This window comes from Erythrolamprus reginae, chromosome 6 (genome assembly GCF_031021105.1).
Source record: "Erythrolamprus reginae isolate rEryReg1 chromosome 6, rEryReg1.hap1, whole genome shotgun sequence".
Lineage (NCBI taxonomy): Eukaryota > Metazoa > Chordata > Lepidosauria > Squamata > Dipsadidae > Erythrolamprus > Erythrolamprus reginae.
The window spans coordinates 90653734-90670162 of record NC_091955.1 but is presented as its reverse complement, the minus strand read 5'-3'; the positions used below and the strand labels follow the sequence as shown (position 1 = coordinate 90670162).

Here is a 16429-nt window from a genome sequence, read left to right as displayed (position 1 = left end):
GTGAAAATAGTTCGGAAGAAGAGGCAAAAAAATCTTAAACACCAGGTTCGTATCTTGAAAAGTTCGTTAGAAGAGGCGTTCGTAAGATGAGGTACCACTGTATATATATTTTAATTGCAGCTTATTCCAAACTGAATGGGTTTTACAGGAGATGAATACCCATCTTCCGTGAGAGTTTTAAAAAAAAAAGCACACAAGTTAAAGAGGTGAGATGAATGGGGCAGAAATTTGATAAACAGCAAACAAACAAATAAATTTCCCCCTTTTTTGGAACGATTTTGCACTTTTTGATGGAAATGGGAGCAGCTTGCTTTGAAAGCCTTCAATTTTTAAAATGTTACGTTGCATTTTGATAATAAAATGAAATGAAATAAAATAACTGTGTTACCTCCTTTTCAGTTTCCTCCACATATATACTTTCTGGGTAAGCACCAAAATCCTCATTCAGGAAATAGTCAATCTCTATATTAGATTGTTAATTTAGTTAGGAAGGACCATCCTCTGTTTTAAGACCCCAAACTTCCATAAGTCAAAAACTAATAGAACACCTCCACAGCTAAATTTCTGATCTATCATCCACATTATAATTAGCAGTGAATACGACTTATTTTAAAAGGCAGAAGTAGTAATGGGTGGAAGAGCATTAAAGAGAGAAGCAATGGCACCGATGCCCTACATGGTATCGGACCAGAATACCTTCGAGACCGCCTTCTGCCACATGAATCCCAGCGACCGGTTAGGTCCCACAGAGTTGGCCTTCTCCGGGTCCCATTGACTAACCAATGTCATCTGGTGGGACTAAGGGGAAGAGCCTTCTCTGTGGTGGCCCAGCCCTCTGGAACCAACTCCCCCCGGGAGATTAGAACTGCCCCCACCCTCCTTGCCTTTCGCAAGCTCCTAAAAACCCACCTATGTCGCCAGGCTTGGGGAAGTTGATATTCTCCTTAGCTACTATGATTTATGTATGGTTTGCTTGGGTTGTGTGATTAATTTTTATGGTAAAGGTTTTAATCTGTTTTTTAATATTGGATGTGTACATCTGTCTGTCCGTCTGTCCATCTATCCATCTATCTTTCTATCTTTCTGTCCATCTATCTATCTATCTATCTATCTATCTATCTATCTATCTATCTATCTATCTTTCTTTCATTCATTCATTCATTTGATTAGATTTATAGACACACTCCCCCCTTCTTCTTGTGGACTCAGGGCGGCTATATACACCATATATATGGGTAGTCCTCAATTTACAACCATTTGTTTGGCGACTGTTCAATATTTCAACAGCACTGAAAAAAAGGGACTTATGGTTTCCCCCCCACACACACACTTACAACCGTTGTAGCATTCCCATGCTCACTTAACTTAAATTCAAATGTTTGGCAACTGGCATTTATGATGGTCCCAATGTCCCGGGGTCAAGTTATTACCTTCTGCAACCTTCCATCAAGCAAAGTCAATGGAGAAGCCAAAGTCACTATCATGTTACTAACTTGTAGTGATTCACTTAACAACTGTGGCAAGAAAGGTTGCAAAATGGGGCAAAACTCACTTAACTACTCTCTTGCTTAACAATGGATATTTTGGGTTCAATAGTGGTCGGTCGTAATTCGAGGGCTACATGGAAAAGCACTGGATTACTCATATCTTAAGTTATGTTTTGATAATGGTAAAAAGTTAATATGGAATTTCATTGAGTCATTGAGTCTGTCATCTGCACCTCTATAACTGTCTGGTTTGGTGCTGCAACCCAACAGGACCGACGCAGACCTCAGAGGAGAATCAGAACTGCAGAAAAAACAATTGCTGCCAACCTGCCTTCCATTGAGGACCTGTATACTGCACGAGTCAAAAAGAGGGCGGGGAAAATATTTACTGACCCTCACATCCTGGACACAAACTGTTTCAACTCCTACCCTCAAAACGTCGCTACAGAGCATTGCACACCAAGACAACTAGACACAAGAACAGTTTTTTTCCGAACGCCATCACTCTACTAAACAAATAATTCCCTCAACATTGTCAGACTTTCTACTAAATCTGCACTTCTATTCTACTAGTTTTTCTCATCATTCCTATCACCCATTTCCTCCCATGTTGACTGTATGGCTGTAACTTGTTGCTTATATCCTAAGATTTTTATTAATATTGCTTCTTCATTGCTTATTTGACCCCTATGACAATCATTAAGTGTTGTACCACATGATTCTTGACAAATGTATATTTTATTTTATGTACGCTGAGAGCATATGCACCAAGGCAAATTCCTTGTGTGTCCAATCACACTTGGCCAATAAAAATTCTATTCTATTCTATTTTCTAAATCAGGATTTTGTTGTTGTCTTCAAAGCAGCCCCAAAGACACTCAAACAGCCCTTTGATTACAAAGACCTGCAAGAAAAGTTTTGTTATACTTATTTGTATATTTTCAGAAAGACGTGGTAAGCATGGTTACTTTTAATTCCCATAATTTTGCAATATGATGTGGAGGAAATGAAAAGACCAATTGTTTTTAGGGTAATCTTAGTGTAGCGGTTATATGTCAGTTTGCAGAAGATGTCCAGATGCCACATAATTCAATAAACAATTCCAAGATTTATGCAAACAGGTAATAAGTATATGCCCAAAAAACAGAGAAAGGCCGTGAGTGAAAAGCTAAAATAGAAACAATACAAATTCAGCAAAACAAATCACAAACAAATTAAAATAACGTGGGTGGAAGCACCTTACCAGTTTTGGGTGTCAAACTCAAATCTGTGTCAGAAGAAGAGGACTGTCGACTGTAGGACTTGGAAGGTGAAAAGGAATAGATTTGGTTTTTCAGAGGGGTGGAGGGTCCTGATGAATGAGGATTGGGGTTGGGATCTTCATTGAAAGGAATCCTGCCAGAAGAAGGTGGAAACAGATTCAGTGATCCTATGTCAAAAGGATCGGGCTGATGATCCCAAAACCAGGATGTGGACAGGGAGGGGGTGGAGGCCAGTGATCCAGTGGGATTCAGTGGGGAGCTATGATTACGATGCCCACAGGCGTTGGAACAGGTTGTTCGCCGCACAACTTCGTGGAGGCAGACGGGCATTTACTGACCAGCAAAATAAAAACCCACAGCTGAAAAGCATAAAAGCATCGGAAAGCGGGGAAGTAAACAGGAACATAAAACCCATCAAAAACCACGGCTACAAGAACGCAGCCTGTGGTTTTTTTGGAACCAGGTTCCTACAAAAGAAAACAAAGCGATGGTTGCAGGTTTATATATCTGTGCCTGGACGTACACATAGACAGATATGTTATCTATTTATATATATAAAGACGCAATATATATATTTCCCCCAAACAAATGTTTCCTTATCCGTTAGCATTTTGCAGGTTGCCACAGCTAAAAACAAAGCCGAAAGAGGAGAATCATACTTTATACCCAGGCGTTGGTATTCACAAGCGCTGCTACCGGTAGCAAGGCCTTACCTGTCGGTCCAGTTTAAGACATCTTGCACAGAACCCTTTTTTGAGAACATCGCGATCAAGCCTGAAGCCTGATCAAAATGTACATTTCTCTCCCTGCTGCGAGGGAGGCACCTGAGATGCAAACAGTATTATTGCAAGGGGTTGGGGAGGAAAAAAAGGAAACAGATATGCACAATCAAGCAAAAAAAGAGATCAGAAGATATCCTCGAGGTCTCCTGTTTCCTCTGACTTGGCAGGTGAATGCAAAAAAAGAGACTTATCGGGAACTCTTAAGAGATAAAGGTACCTGCCTACACTGCCTGCCTGCCTGTCATTGTGCCTGCCGCCTTTCTCTCCCCAGCTTCTGAATCTGAGCAGCCGCGTACCAGTGTAGACGAGAGTGGGAACAGACACAGAGAAGTTCTGAGTAAGCCGTGAGCCAGTAGCAGTGTGAATTGGACTGTTGTGAGTCGAACGACATCCGTGGTTGGGCGGATGAGCCAGCAGAGACCTGAGAGAATTTGCAGCCGAGATCGAAGGAAAGGGGAGGGGGGAAATACATAAAAAAAATAAAAAATTGGCAAAGTTACATTTTTTTTTAAAAAAAAGTTACTCTAGGGTGTTCTAGTTACCGGAAGGTTGCGTTTGTGGTTTGCTTGTTTGTGAAAAGCAAACTCTGAAACAGGGGTGTCAAATTCCCAATGTGGCCCATAAATTTAATAGCAAGAGCAATAGCATTTGGACTTATATACTTTATTTTATTTATTTATTTATTTATTAGATTTGTATGCCGCCCCTCTCCGCAGACTCGGGGCGGCTCACAACACAATAAAACAATTCATAACAAATCTAATAATTTACAATTTAAAATTTAAAGTAGTTAAGAAAACCCCATTTTTAAGCAGACATACCTACAAACATACCATACCTAAATTATATAGGCCGGGGGAGATATCTCAGTTCCCCCATGCCTGACGACAAAGGTGGGTTTGAGGAGTTTATGAAAGGCAAGGAGGGTAGGGGCAGTTCTAATCTCTGGGGGGAGCTGGTTCCAGAGAGTCGGGGCCGCCACAGAGAAGGCTCTTCCCCTGGGGCCCGCCAACCGACACTGTTTAGTTGACGAGACCCGGAGAAGGCCGACTCTGTGGGATCTAATCGGTCGCTGGGATTCGTGCAGCAGAAGGCGGTCTCGGAGATATTCTGGTTCGATGCCATGATACTGCTTCCTGGTGTGCTTTATAGCCTTCTATAAGCAGTTTACAAGTCGGCCTATTGCCCCCAACAATTGGGATCCTCATTTTAGCAACCTCGGAAGGACTGAAGGCTAAGTGAACCTCGATCCCCGTCTGGAGTGAATTCTTGGCTGTGGGCAGAGTTAGCCTGCAATACTGCGTTCTAACCACCATGCCACCAGGGTTTGACCAAATTCCACCAATTTAAATCAGTGGGTGAATGGGAAATTGGGAAGGTTCCTAAAAATTCAATCCACTGATGCAATGGCTTCAGCTTGCCAATTTAGTTAGCTTAGCACTTAAGCATGCAACTAGTTAATATTATTATTATTATTATTATTATTATTATTATTATTATTATTATTATTTATTAGATTTGTATGCCGCCCCTGTCGGAAGACTTGGGGCGGCTCACAACGGTAATAAAAACAGTATAAATGAAACAAATCTAATAATTAAATTACATAAAAAAACCCCAACTATTTAAAAACCATACAGCACATACATACCAAACATAAAATATAAGAAAGCCTGGGGGAGATGTCTTAGTTCCCCCAAGCCTGGCGATATAGGTGGGTCTTGAGTAACTTGCGAAAGACAAGGAGGGTGGGGGCCGTTCTAATCTCCGGGGGGAAGTTGATTCCAGAGAGCCGGGGCCGCCACAGAGAAGGCTCTTCCCCTGGGGCCCCACCAAACGACATTGTTTGGTCAACGGGACCCGGAGAAGGCCAACTCTGTGGGACCTTATCGGCCGCTGGGATTCGTGCGGTAGAAGGCGGTTCCGGAGGTATTCTGGTCCAATGCCATGAAGGGCTTTAAAGGTCATTACCAACACTTTGAATTGTGACCGGAAACCGATCGGCAGCCAGTGCAAGCCAATCATAACATTAAGATGAGGAAATACATTATTAGATAATCACACATGACCTTCCTCTTCCTTCTCAATGCTTTACATCAAGAAGAGGAATTTGGGAGATCATTTAAGGAAGAGCAGACTAATTGGGTTTTTTTTAGAATAGAAGATATACAGACAAATTTTCCAGAATCTACACAGAGGAATACAGTGCCCTAGTTGACTCATTTTGAGTTTTACACCCCTACTCTAAAGAATTGGGGGTGTGGGAGACAGCTAAGCATTACTTGGTTGCCATGTAATTATAATTCTGCTAAAAGTTTAGCTGCAAAGCTAAAAATAAGCTCCCAATAATCTTTGAAACCTAAATTTAAAGAAATGAACTGGGCCAACTTAATTTTATTTCTGATCACTGTAAATGTTTAGGTATGCAAAGTGAAATCAATGAAAGATTTCTGCAAGTATAAAAAGCAACAGGGACATAGTGCAATTTAAGTAACATTTAAAATGCCCCAAAGGTGCTTTTTCAAGAAGCAACTGAACTTTCTGTTTTTTTCTTTGAAGACGTTTCACTTCTCATCCAAGAAACTTCTTCAACTCAGAGCTGAAGAAGCTTCTTGGATAAGAAGTGAAACGTCTTCAAAGAAAAACAAGGAAGTCCAGTTTCCTCCTGAAAAAAAAGCACCTTTGACCTGGACGACTGAGAATTTCCATAGACATAAAACTTAAAATAGAAGTCCCACATTATCTGGTTGCCAGCATTTTTAATCTAAAGAGAAGCACCTGCCAATAGGTTAAAGTACATAATTTGAAATTTTCAAGTAAGCATGACTGAGATGACCTCACGTTGTTTTGTAACAATTTTTTCCTGTTTAGATTTCAATAAAAAGAACTATAGAATTGCAAGACCTAAAGTAATATATTCTCACTGGTGCTTAACTTTCCCAAACAAAGTACTTTCAACTTGGCACAGGGCTGTTTCTATGTCTCTGGCTCAGTCTAAAAGATGAACTTTAGCAACTGCTATTGAACTCAGAGTTGGCCAACTGCCTAATTAACTAAGTGAAAAGGCAGCAAAACTTTAATTTGTTCTAAGCAAGAGAGAAGGAAATGTTGCAGACAGTTATAAAAACCTGATAGCATACAGTTATGACATCTTAACACTGAAGACTTTGTCTTAAGTCCATGTACAGCAAGTGCATTCAGAATAAAAATGCTAAAAGAGGAGGTCCTGTGGGATTTTATTTTGCAAAATATGTTGCAAAATACGAACACCCCATTGAAGCAATTTATTTTCAATCACCCACTAATTAAGAGAAAGCACTCTGGAATGTAGAACAGGTTAATGTCATCGCTATCATGCTGTGCAACACTACAAGAATGATGTGTAGCTGAGGCATTATATATATATATATATATATATGATGGTCTTGGTATATTCGGGTTTCTTCCCGTGTAGGATTTGGAAATTTCTGGTGACGTTTCGACGAGGTCCCACTCATCATCTTCAGGCTGGTGCTTCTGTCCTTGTTCTAGGGCAAACACAATGAGACCTGAGCTGCCTTCCTTCTATAAATACTGGTGGCTGGGTGTGGTTTGATGGCTGTGTAGAAACTTCCTGGTGAGTCAGTGGGGTAACACCTGGGGTCGTTGATGTAGCTGAGGTATGCTGATTAGTTCATGATTGTGGATTAGGCGTGATATCCTGAGTAGTTGGAGCTTGCAGGATACTTGATTGTTTTGCAATGTGTGTTCTGAGTCTGGTTTCAGTTTCTATGGCTGGGATCCCTCCTCATCCGGGATCTGATCCTGGATGAGGAGGCCGACCTGGCATGTGTAACTGAAACCTGGCTGGGCCCAGAGGGAGGAGTTCCTCTCTCTGAAATTTGCCCAGCCGGGTTTCAGATATGGCATCAACCTCGACCCCGGGGAAGGGGGGGAGGAGTGGCTATTATAGCCAGGGAGAGCCTTTGCCTGCGTAGACTCGTTGCTCCGGAGATTGCGGGTTGTGAGTCCCTCCTGGTGAAGTTGGACCTAGGGGTTCAGGTGGGCTTGTTTCTCACGTACCTGCCTCCCAGCTGCGTGGCACAAGCCCTACCTGTGCTGCTCGAGGAGGTAGCCGGGCTGGCGGTGGGGTTCCCTAGACTTATTGTCTTGGGAGACCTCAACCTGCTGTCGCTCGGCGAATCCTCTGGATTGGCACAGGAGTTCATGGCCACCATGACAGCCATGGACTTGACCCAAGTAGTTCAGGGTCCGACTCATGAGGGGGGGCACTCACCCGACATGGTATTCCTCTCTGAGCAACTGAGTAATGGTCTGAGACTAAGGGGCTTAGAAGTGTTGCCTTTGTCATGGTCAGACCATTTTCTACTGCGGCTTGACTTCCTGGCTCCAATCCTCCCCCGCAGGGAGGCGGAACCAATTAAGATGTTCCGCCCCAGACGCCTGATGGATCCAGAAGGCTTTCAGAAGGCGCTTGGGGTTCTTCCAGATACACTCGTCCGCAGTCCGGCAGAGTCTCTGGCTGAGGCCTGGAACAAGGCGGCAGCAGAGGCCCTTGACCGTATTGCGCCGTTGCGACCTCTCCGTGGCGCTAGACCCCGTAGAGCTCCATGGTTCAACGAGGAGCTCCGGGAGTTGAAGCGCCAGAAGAGACGTCTAGAGAAGCGATGGAGGAAGAGTAAGTCCGAATCCGATCGAACACTTGTAAGAGCCTTTATTAAGACTTACAAAGTGGCGCTCAAGGCGGCAAGATGCGCGTATCATTCCGCCTTGATTGCATCAGCGGAATCCTGCCCGGCCGCTCTGTTTAGGGTGACCCGCTCCCTTCTTAATCAGGGGGGAGTTGGGGAGCCCTTACAGAGTAGTGCCGAGGACTTTAACACGTTTTTCGCTGATAAAATCGCTCGGATCCGGGCCGATCTCGACTCCAATTGTAAAACAGAGTCGACTGACAACGAGTCAGTCGAGGTGACTGGGGCTAAACGTCTTTGTCCATCTGTCTGGGAGGAGTTTGACTTGGTGACACCTGATGAAGTGGACAAGGCCATTGGAGCTGTGAGTTCTGCCACCTGTTCACTGGATCCGTGTCCCTCTTGGTTGGTTTCGGCCAGCCGAGAGGTGACACGGAGCTGGGCCCAGGAGATTACCAACGCTTCCTTGGGGAGGGGAGTCTTTCCAACACTCTATAAAGAAGCGCTCGTGCGCCCCCTCCTCAAGAAGCCCTCCCTGGACCCAGCCGTACTCAATAACTACCGTCCAGTCTCCAACCTTCCCTTCATGGGGAAGGTTGTCGAGAAGGTGGTGGCACTCCAGCTCCAGCGGTCCTTGGAAGAAGCCGATTATCTAGGTCCCCAGCAGTCGGGTTTCAGGCCCGGATACAGCACGGAAACTGCTTTGGTCGCGTTGATGGATGATCTCTGGCGGGCCCGGGACAGGGGCTTGTCCTCTGTCCTGGTGCTTCTTGACCTCTCAGCGGCTTTCGATACCATCGACCATGGTATCCTTCTGCGCCGGCTGGAGGGGTTGGGAGTGGGAGGCACTGTTCTCCAGTGGTTCTCCTCCTACCTCTCCGGTCGGTCGCAGTCGGTGTTAGTGGGGGGTCAGAGGTCGACCTCTAGGTTTCTCCCTTGTGGGGTGCCTCAGGGGTCGGTCCTCTCCCCCCTGCTATTTAACATCTACATGAAACCGCTGGGTGAGATCATCCAAGGGCATGGGGTGAGGTATCATCAATATGCCGATGATACCCAGTTATACATCTCCACCCCATGTCCAGTCAACGAAGCAGCGGAAGTGATGTGCCGGTGCCTGGAGGCTGTTGGGGCCTGGATGGGTGTCAACAAACTCAAACTCAATCCAGACAAGACGGAGTGGCTGTGGGTCTTGCCTCCCAAGGACAATTCCATCTGTCCGTCCATCACCCTGGGGGGAGAAACATTGACCCCCTCAGAGAGGGTTCGCAACTTGGGCGTCCTCCTCGATCCACAGCTCACATTAGAGAAACATCTTTCAGCTGTGGCGAGGGGGGCGTTTGCCCAGGTTCGCCTGGTGCATCAGTTGCGATCCTATTTGGACCGGGAGTCACTGCTCACAGTCACTCATGCCCTTATCACCTCGAGGCTCGACTACTGTAACGCTCTCTACATGGGGCTACCTTTGAAAAGTGTTCGGAAACTTCAGGTCGTGCAGAATGCAGCTGCGAGAGCAATCATGGGCTTTCCCAAATATGCCCATGTTACACCAACACTCCGCAGTCTGCATTGGTTGCCGATCAGTTTCCGGTCAGAATTCAAAGTGTTGGTTATGACCTATAAAGCCCTTCATGGCACTGGACCAGACTATCTCAGGAACCGCCTTCTGCCGCACGAATCCCAGCGGCCAGTTAGGTCCCACAGAGTGGGTCTTCTCCGGGTCCCGTCAACGAAACAATGCCACTTGGCGGGACCCAGGAGAAGAGCCTTCTCTGTGGCGGCCCCGACCCTCTGGAACCAACTCCCCCCAGAGATTAGAATTGCCCCTACCCTCCTTGCCTTTCGTAAGCTACTCAAAACCCACCTCTGCCGCCAGGCATGGGGGAATTAAGACCTCTTCTCCCCCTAGGCTGATACAACTGTATGTATGGTATGTTTGTACGTATGTTGGTTTTATACATTAGGGGGTTTTAAGTTAGTTTTTAGTATTGGATTTTTACTGTATATTGTTTATGACTGTTGTTAGCCGCCCCGAGTTTTCGGAGAGGGGCGGCATATAAATCCAATAAATGAAATGAAATGAAATACGTTTGTTAATGAGGGCTGGTTTCCAGATGTCTGGTAGGCAGGAAACCAGCCCTCATTAACAAACGTATCCCAGCCATAGAAACTGAAACCAGACCCAGAACACACATTGCAAAACAAGTAGCCTGCCAGCTCCAACTACTCAGGATATCGCCTAATCCACAACCATTAACTAATCAGCATACCTCAGCTACATCAACGACCCCAGGTGTTACCCCACTGACTCACCAGGAAGTTTCTACACAGCAGGCAATTGCTGAGCCATCAAACCACACCCAGCCACCAGTATTTATAGAAGGAAGGCAGCTGAGGTCGGGTTTTGCCCTGTGTAATATTTTGCACACGAAGCTTGAAACTTCAGCCTGATGATGGTGAATGTGATTTCACCGAAACGTCGCATAGACATGCAAAATATTACACAGGGCAAAACCCGAACTCAGAACAATCTACATACATATACCCGTGAAAATCTACGAAAACAAATATATATATATGTGTGTGTGTGTGTGTGTGTGTGTGTGTCAAATGTTTTCAGCTGGAATTTTAAAATTAAGGGAGACTAGGATGGTCCCATTTCGGCCTTGCTCTGGCCTCATCAGCTAGCCACACCCTTCCTTACTGGGATTCGATCTGGTAGCCTCTGCCTTGTAAGGCACAGAATTAGCAGCTGAGCCATCAGACCTGATCCCTCCAGCTCTGTACCAGGGAGGGGCTATATGTTTTTTTATGTCGGATCACCCTGGTATATTGAAGGAACGTCACAGCTCCTTTTTTTGACTCTAGGCCCAACCCAGGACCATTTCAAGGCAGTTAATTTATTCATAGCCGACAATATATATATAGTATATATTTAATCAAAGCAGACCCTCAAACATATACAACACAGTATGAATTTGAAAAGAATACACGAAAGGAACATTCCAGGGAACATTTAATTCATACTTACTCCTTTATCTCCTTAGATGGGGAATTACATGCAGGTAAGAATACAGGTGTGTTACTTAATTTGTCCAAGGTACAGGCTGTTCCAATGGCTCGCACTACTAGGCCAGATTCTCCCTCCAGATCAAAACACTGCAAGTAGCCAACCACTGCATTTCCTCTCATTTCAAGGACCTTCAGGCCGATCTTCCTTTGCAGTTCCCCTGTCAAAACACACACACACACACCATTTAATGCCAAATTAATGCAAGATGATTTTGAACACAAAATGAACTTCAATTTTACTGCAATATTGCACTAAATTGTACTAGAAATTAGGCCAGCTGGGTGACTTTGGGCCAATCAACAGGAGACTGTGAGTTCTAGTCCCACCTTAGGCATGAAAGCCAGCTGGGTGACTTTGGGCCAATCACCAGGAGACTGGGAGTTCTAGTCCCACCTTAGGCATGAAAACCAGCTAGGTAACTTTGGGCCAATCAACAGGAGACTGTGAGTTTTAGTCCCACCTTAGACATGAAAGCCAGCTGGGTGACTTTGGGCCAATCACCAGGAGACTGGGAGTTCTAGTCCCACCTTAGCCATGAAAGCCAGCTGGGTGGATCAATCAACAGGAGACTGTGAGTTCTAGTCCCACCTTAGCCATGAAAACCAGCTAGGTAACTTTGGGCCAATCACCAGGAGACTGTGAGTTCTAGTCCTACCTTAGACATGAGAGCTGGCTGAGTGACTTTGGACCAATCACCAGGTGCTTTTGGATACTTTAACCAAATGTAATTTATTTTGTGCTATTTTCATATATTTTTTATTTGTACACTAGGTCTAGGTGTTCGGATACATGCATTTGCCCCCCAATTCTTATAAACTGTTTTTTTATTATTGCTAAAATTTGAACTCATGGTTAGCCATCTATAATTCCTGGATACGTTTTAAAAATAAACATACTAGCAGACCCTAGCAACTCAATGATTCCTATCTTACAACTATGGACTGGATTAGCTTCCAATTGGACGAAAAAGAATCCATAAAAATAATAGCTGAGTTCAGCTGTTCACACATTCAGCGCCTAAATTTATCATCCTGAGATGTACATTTACATAGTTCAACAATACAAAGGGACCTTTGAATTCCAACATGCCAGAGACTACGTGGCTGTTTTATAACTTTAACTAGAGTTTCAGATCAGACTCGAAATCACCACCATCTATTTGTAAATTATTGTTGGATTAGGTTATATGTTAACCGGTAAAATGCTTACAAATTACTTCTTTGAGTAATTTTTCTGTGGGCAGATTCTTAGCTAGAAATATAAAAGCAATTTCATTACCTTTACAACATCCATTATGTCTACTACAATATACAGTATGCAAATAAAATATTGTCTCTTTCTTTTTAGGATACAGTTGCTTTATCTTGGCCAGTTAGTTACAAGGTATAAATTAAATAATACAAACAAGTCATTAAAATGCACAATAATGCCAAAGAGTTCTTACTCGTACCCCAATTTTTAAAAAAATTAAAATTACCTGACATTAATGAAATAAGTCTTTGCCTGGCTTCATTTGAGGCTCTTGGTGTACGGATTCGGTCTATCCATTGATATTCTGGATCTTCATTCACTACAAGTTCTTCTACAAATCCATGAATAATTACGGCTTTATAGCACTTCGGAATAGACGTAGCTGTTGAAGATATGATGTTTAATCAGTGAAAATAATTAATGGAGAGGCTGTAATTTTGATCCAAGGGAGCCTCACCTTCCCAATGAATATACATTAATAATGCTAAATGAATAAATATATTAAATATATTAAACAGAAAAGTTTGTGTTGCATTGTACATCTCTGCCAAACAGATGCTTGGACCAAAGGCAATTGAGGTAGAGTATCAAAAGATAATCTCAGAAGGAGAACAAAAGTTACTGCAACGCTCTCTACATGGGGCTACCTTTGAAAAGTGTTCGGAAACTTCAGATCATGCAGAACGCAGCCACGAGAGCCATCATGGGGTTTCCAAGATTCGCCCATGTTTCTTCAACACTCCGTGGCTTGCATTGGCTGCCAATCAGTTTCCGGTCACAATTCAAAGTGTTAGTCATGACCTTTAAAGCCCTACATGGCATTGGACCAGATTACCTCCAGAACCGCCTGCTACCGCACGAATCCCAGCGACCGATAAGGTCCCACAGAGTTGGCCTTCTCCAGGTCCCGTCGACTAAACAATGTCGTTTGGCGGGCCCCAGGGGAAGAGCCTTCTCTGTGGCGGCCCCGGCCCTCTGGAACCAACTCCCCCCGGAGATTAGAATTGCCCCCTCCCTCCCTGTCTTTCGTAAACTACTCAAGACTCATTTATACCGCCAGGCATGGGGGAGTTGAGATATTCCTTCCCCCTAGGCCATTACAAGTTATGCATGGTATGTTTGGTTTTTATAAATAAGGGTTTTTAGTTGTTTTATTATTGGATTGTCACATATTGTTTTTATCATTGTTGTTAGCCGCCCTGAGTCTACGGAGAGGGGCGGCATACAAATCCAATAAATAATAATAATAATAATAATAATAATAATAATAATAATAGTAATAATAATAATAATTTATTATTATTATTATTATTATTATTATTATTATTATTATCATTATTATTATTGTCTGGAACCAGCTCCCCCCGGAGATTAGAACTGCCCCTACTCTTCCTGCCTTCCGTAAACTCCTTAAAACCCACCTTTGCCATCAGGCATGGGGGAACTGAAACATCTCCCCCTGGGCATGTTTAATTTATACATGGTATGCTTGTGTGCGTGTCTGTTAGTATATGGGGTTTTTTAAATCTTCAAATATTTTAAATTTAGTCGGATTATTTATGATTTGTTCCACTTGTTGTGAGCCGCCCCGAGTCTTCGTAGAGGGGCGGCATACAAATCCAAATAATAAATAAATAAATAAATAAATAAATAAATAAATAAATAAATAAATATTATAATTATTATTATTATTATTATTATTATTATTATTATTATTATTATTATTATTATTATTATTATTATTATTCAAGTCCCCTAGCGAATTCTGGGAGTTGAAGTCCACACATTTTAAAAATGCCAAGAGAGCAAAACCCTGGAATAACCAGTCAATTCTGGAAGCAGTTGTGCACTAATGAGAATTGTCAAAGGATGCCTTAGATGCTGCAAGAGGAACCTGGTTGGGAACACCCAAAGAAGCCTAAAGACGCTTCATCTTAAATGGTCGGTTCACTGGTTCTTTCATTTTTCACGTGCATAAAAACCATGTGTTTTTTGACTTACTGCAGAAAAACTTGACTCCACATGACGACTGTCTAAAACGGTTTAAATCATTAAAAAGGTCCACCTTCACCATCACGCTGATCTCCCCACGTATACCTGGATGTGAAAATAGAAGCAACAGGAGGAGAATTTACGTCGCAATACAAAAACTGACTATCCAAGTTACCTGAATAAAGCTCGATCGTTCTAAATCCTAACATAGATACAATTTCAAACAGAAAATAAGCTTCTAAAAATTTAATAGTTAGTCCTCGACTTATGACCATAATGGAGTGTGACCGTTATGAGAGTTGTAAAGCAAATCATCTATGTAACTATAACCATTACAGTAATACCTCGTCTTACGAACCTAATTGGTTCCGGAAGGAGGTTTGTAAGGGGAGAAGTTCGTAACACGAAACAATGTTTCCCATTGGAAACAATGTAAAAGTGATTAATGCGTGCAGGGGGGGGGGGAAATCCCAAAATGGCACTCATTTGGGCGCCGCCGCCCGGCTGTCACCTTTAAAACAGCCGGGGAGCTTCTAGGCATTCTCCCGAACCCAAACCCGAACTTTTCGGGTTCGGGAGGCCACCGAGAAGCGCTGCCGCCCGCCTGTCACCTTCTTAAAAAGCAGGGGGGCTTCTCGGCGTTCTCCCGAACCCGAAAGTTTGGGTTCGGGTTCCGGACGCCGCCGAGAAGCGCCCGGCTGTTTCAGAAGGTTGCAGCCGGGCAGCATCACTCGGCGGAGCGCTGTTTTTGCGATTGGCGGCGGCGTTTTCGGCCGATCTGGAGGCTAAAAAGGAGGTGGGGAATCCCAATAGGGAATTCCATGGGCGGAGCTTTGACGTCACAAAGACGTCCTTCCTGGTCGGCCGAAACGTGGCCTCCAGGAAGGACGTCTTCGTGACGTCAAAGCTTTTATTTTATGTCACTGTTAGCTGCCCAGAGGTGCTTGGTAGTGGGAATTTAATAAACAGACAAACGCTGAACATTTAGTGCATTAAAGCTTCTTGGAAACAAATTGTTCCTGGAAATATAAAAGCACTATTAAGTGAAGAACTGGGATTACAGCAGGAACTTTATTTTAGCTCTAACACTGTGACTTATTTTATTTTTATTTATTTATTTTGTCCAATACACAATGAGGGTTTTAGTGAGTATATATCAATATACACATAGTAAAATACATGATGAAGGTTATAGAGGAGATACTCATAGTAAAATATATCTAAGAAATAATAGAAAAGAAGATATAGGAATAGAATATATAGGAATAGAATATATAGAATATATAGAATATAGGAATAGAAAATATATATATATATATATATATATATATATATATATATATATATATGTAGATTGTTCTGAGTTCGGGTTTTGCCCTGTGTAATGTGTAACATTACACAGGGCAAAACCCGAACTCAGAACAATCTACATACATATACCCGTGAAAATTTACGAAAACATATATATATATATATATATATATATATATATATATATATATATATGTGTGTTAAAATGTTTTCAGCTGGAATTTTAAAATTAAGGGAGACTAGGATGGTCCCATTTCGGCCTTATTAGGCCTCATCAGCTAGCCACACCCCTTTCTTTTACTGGGATTCGATCTGGTGAACTCTGCATTGTAAAGCAGAGAACTAGCAGTTAGAGCTATTCGATCTGAATCCTTCCAGCTCTGTACCAGGGAGGGGCTATATGTTTTTCTTAAGTCGGATCACCCTGGTATAAATCAGGATGATTTATACTTTTGTGTCATAATAATTAGTGTCTACATGACGGCAACATTATTGCAATCAAACTGATATTTAAGTTGAATACAGAAGACAGGATTCAGATCGAATAGCTCTAACTGCTAGTTCTCTGCTTTACAATGCAGAG

The 16429-nt window shown here is 43.0% G+C and overlaps 1 protein-coding gene across 9 annotated transcripts in view; it reads right to left on the bottom strand.

Annotated features, from left to right (window-relative positions):
* Positions 1 to 16429, bottom strand: part of C2CD5 (C2 calcium dependent domain containing 5) — a 99989-nt gene that overhangs the window by 65204 nt on the left and 18356 nt on the right. For 7 of the 9 annotated variants that reach the window (XM_070754359.1, XM_070754356.1, XM_070754361.1 and 4 more), the window contains exons 4-7: positions 14545 to 14640; positions 12770 to 12925; positions 11251 to 11449; positions 2731 to 2882 (exon numbers count right to left, since the gene is read on the bottom strand). In XM_070754359.1, coding sequence (XP_070610460.1) covers positions 2731 to 2882; positions 11251 to 11449; positions 12770 to 12925; positions 14545 to 14640 — 603 coding nt within the window. Of the gene's footprint in view, positions 1 to 2730; positions 2883 to 3827; positions 3953 to 11250; positions 11450 to 12769; positions 12926 to 14544; positions 14641 to 16429 lie in introns of all 9 variants that reach the window. The other 2 variants (XM_070754353.1, XM_070754357.1) reach the window with 1 other exon arrangement.